The sequence below is a fragment of the Euprymna scolopes genome, chromosome 42 (genome assembly GCF_053919585.1).
Source record: "Euprymna scolopes isolate OS-2025 chromosome 42, ASM5391958v1, whole genome shotgun sequence".
Lineage (NCBI taxonomy): Eukaryota > Metazoa > Mollusca > Cephalopoda > Sepiida > Sepiolidae > Euprymna > Euprymna scolopes.
The window spans coordinates 23,093,863-23,096,362 of NC_136523.1; the positions used below are offsets into that span (position 1 = coordinate 23,093,863).

General features: G+C 35.9%; 1 protein-coding gene across 2 annotated transcripts in view; it reads left to right on the forward strand.

Annotated features, from left to right (window-relative positions):
- Positions 1 to 2,500, forward strand: part of LOC145266960 (pyruvate kinase-like) — a 97,748-nt gene that overhangs the window by 48,136 nt on the left and 47,112 nt on the right. For both annotated transcript variants that reach the window (XM_080122790.1, XM_080122792.1), the window contains 2 exons: positions 478 to 572; positions 1,541 to 1,654. In XM_080122790.1, the coding sequence (XP_079978916.1) occupies positions 478 to 572; positions 1,541 to 1,654 (209 nt within the window). The remainder of the gene's footprint in view (positions 1 to 477; positions 573 to 1,540; positions 1,655 to 2,500) is intronic.

Sequence of the window (2,500 nt, forward strand, 5' to 3'; positions counted from 1 at the left end):
TAAAATAAAATAATATAGAATATTAATACGAGCCCTACATTACGTTTTTGAATTTTTGAGATGAGGATTGGTTATTCGTAATATTTGGATTCATTGAACTACTGTTCTCATCTTGAGATTTTTTTTTCACAACGTTTTGAACTCGGGAATCTTTCTGTCGAACTTGTTGTTAAAAATGACACTCAAGATGAGAACAGGCGTCCGAAGAATCCAAATAATACGAAAGTGTAACTAATTCGAGAAAAGAGAGCCAGTCTTGTATGATCTCGAACTCGGGAATGTTTCTGTCAAACTCGGGAATCTGGCCAAAATTTCAAACAGAACCCTTTATTTACTTCATGGGGTAGCATGCTCTCATTCCATCAGCCACGACTGCACTTTTTTTTTAGTGTTGCACAGTGCAATTCGAAAAAAAAATAAAAATTTAATTTTTTTAGTTTTTAGTAAATTTTTTTTTTTTGTGTGTGACAAATGCAGGTCCAGCATGTGATGACGTCGAAATTCTCCAAAATATGGTTTTAGCCGGGGTGAATATCTTCCGTTTGGTGATGGCGTACGGCGATCGGCATACGGTAAGTAATTTGGAATTCAAATTCACTTTTTTCTTTTAGACAAAATTTTCATGTGCTCAGGACATTTTTTCTTGCCTTTATTGTTGTGAGGCGTGATCCCTGGCCTTGGTAAAGGCCATTTTCGACGAAAATAGCATTTTTGTGTAAGGCAAAGAACCACACTGATATTCAATATAACTTGGGGTATAAAAGTTATGTTTTAGTAAAGGAAGAAAATTAAGGATATATATATATATATATATATATAATGAAAACAAATATACGCTATGATAAACTTCAAACTAATATAAATAACAGTATTTATATATAGCAAATTTAATCCAAACCGAATTAAAAAAGCTCAATACGCAATAGATAGTAGAGCTTATTATAAGAGAAAGAAAATTAAAACTGTAAGTTGAACTTTACAATCAAAATTTATTGTTCGACTGAATACTCCAAAAAACAATTTACAAAGTCCTTATTCCGCAGAGTTTCAAAGAACGCTATTCTTATTATTCTTCTCTTCAGAGGACATAAAGAAATCAGCAAATTATATTTGTAGCAATGCTAGAATTTGCTAGTTAAGGTATTAAGTGGAACCGCAATTTATTGTAGTTATAAATTGCCAAAAATAAAAAATTGGAAAAATGTTGGATATGTAAAAAAACTAATAACAAAACAAACCGCGCTTAATATGTTAGCTTGGATTAAACTCCTCTCAAGTTGATCCAAAATGCAAAATAGTTCTTTATATAGAATGTATTCCAAAATAAGTGCATATAATCCGATTGGAAAGCTTCTTTGAAAACTTTCCAATCGGATTATATGCATTGTCACGTTGGACTTATTTTGGAATACATGCACTTGATGATAAGGGTTGCATGATTGCCTGGCCTTTTATAGGAATGACCTTGTAAGGATGTCATCTATGTGCAAAAATTCCTAGTGATAAAAAAAAAATCCTTCTTTTTTTTTTCATATTTCAGTATCACACGCAGATGATTGAGAAAATCCGCAAGGCCATTTCGGGTCACTGGTCGCCGGTAGGGATTGCCATCGACATTGCTGGGCCAGAAGTTCGATTGGGAAGACTGAAAAGCGTATGTAAATTTTTTTTTGTTGTTTTTTTCTTGTTTCATCATCACTATCATCAGCAATCATCAGCATCATCAGCAACAGCAACAGCAACATCAAGGAGGTGACGGTGGCTCAGTGCTTAAGGACATGGGCTGACAACCTAGATGTGCCAAGTTCGAATCCAGGTGGTTCCACAGAAACACTTTCACTTACGGACATTGGCAACCTTCTATATAAGAGCCAGGTACGTCCAAGGATGGAGTACTATTGCCACATCTGGGCAGGAGTTGCTAGAAATGACTTGTCCTGCCTTGATAGAGTTCAAAATAGACTTTGTAGCCTCATAGGGGATGTCCTTTTCTCTTCCCTGCAACCTCTTTCTCACAGAACAGATGTTGCGAGTTTGTCTCTGATGTATCGTTATTTTCATTGCAAGTGCTCAGCTGAGCTCCATTCTATGGTCCCCCCTCGCCAAACTTTCGCAAGAAACACCCGTCTAGCAGAAAACACTATCACTAATTTCCCCCACTCTTTATCTGTGCCTAAACCTAAACGTAGATTCCATGAGCATGAACTGCACGCCTATGGAATTTTCTTCCGTTTTTCTGCTTTCCACCTGACTACAATATGGTTGTCTTCAAGTCTAACGTAAACAAGTTTTTGATGAGCCGTTCCATATAAGTTAACAAATTTACCGAATCTCCATCACTAACAGTTACTATATTGTCCAATTTCTACTGTACACTCTTTAACCCTTATCCTTCAGTGGCCTCTGGGCCTTGATAAGTGGTGTAGCCTATGTAAAAAAAAAAAAACCTTCCCGTAGTCCTTTCCTTAAGTACCTGATGTCTTTCTAGAAAGAATTCTTA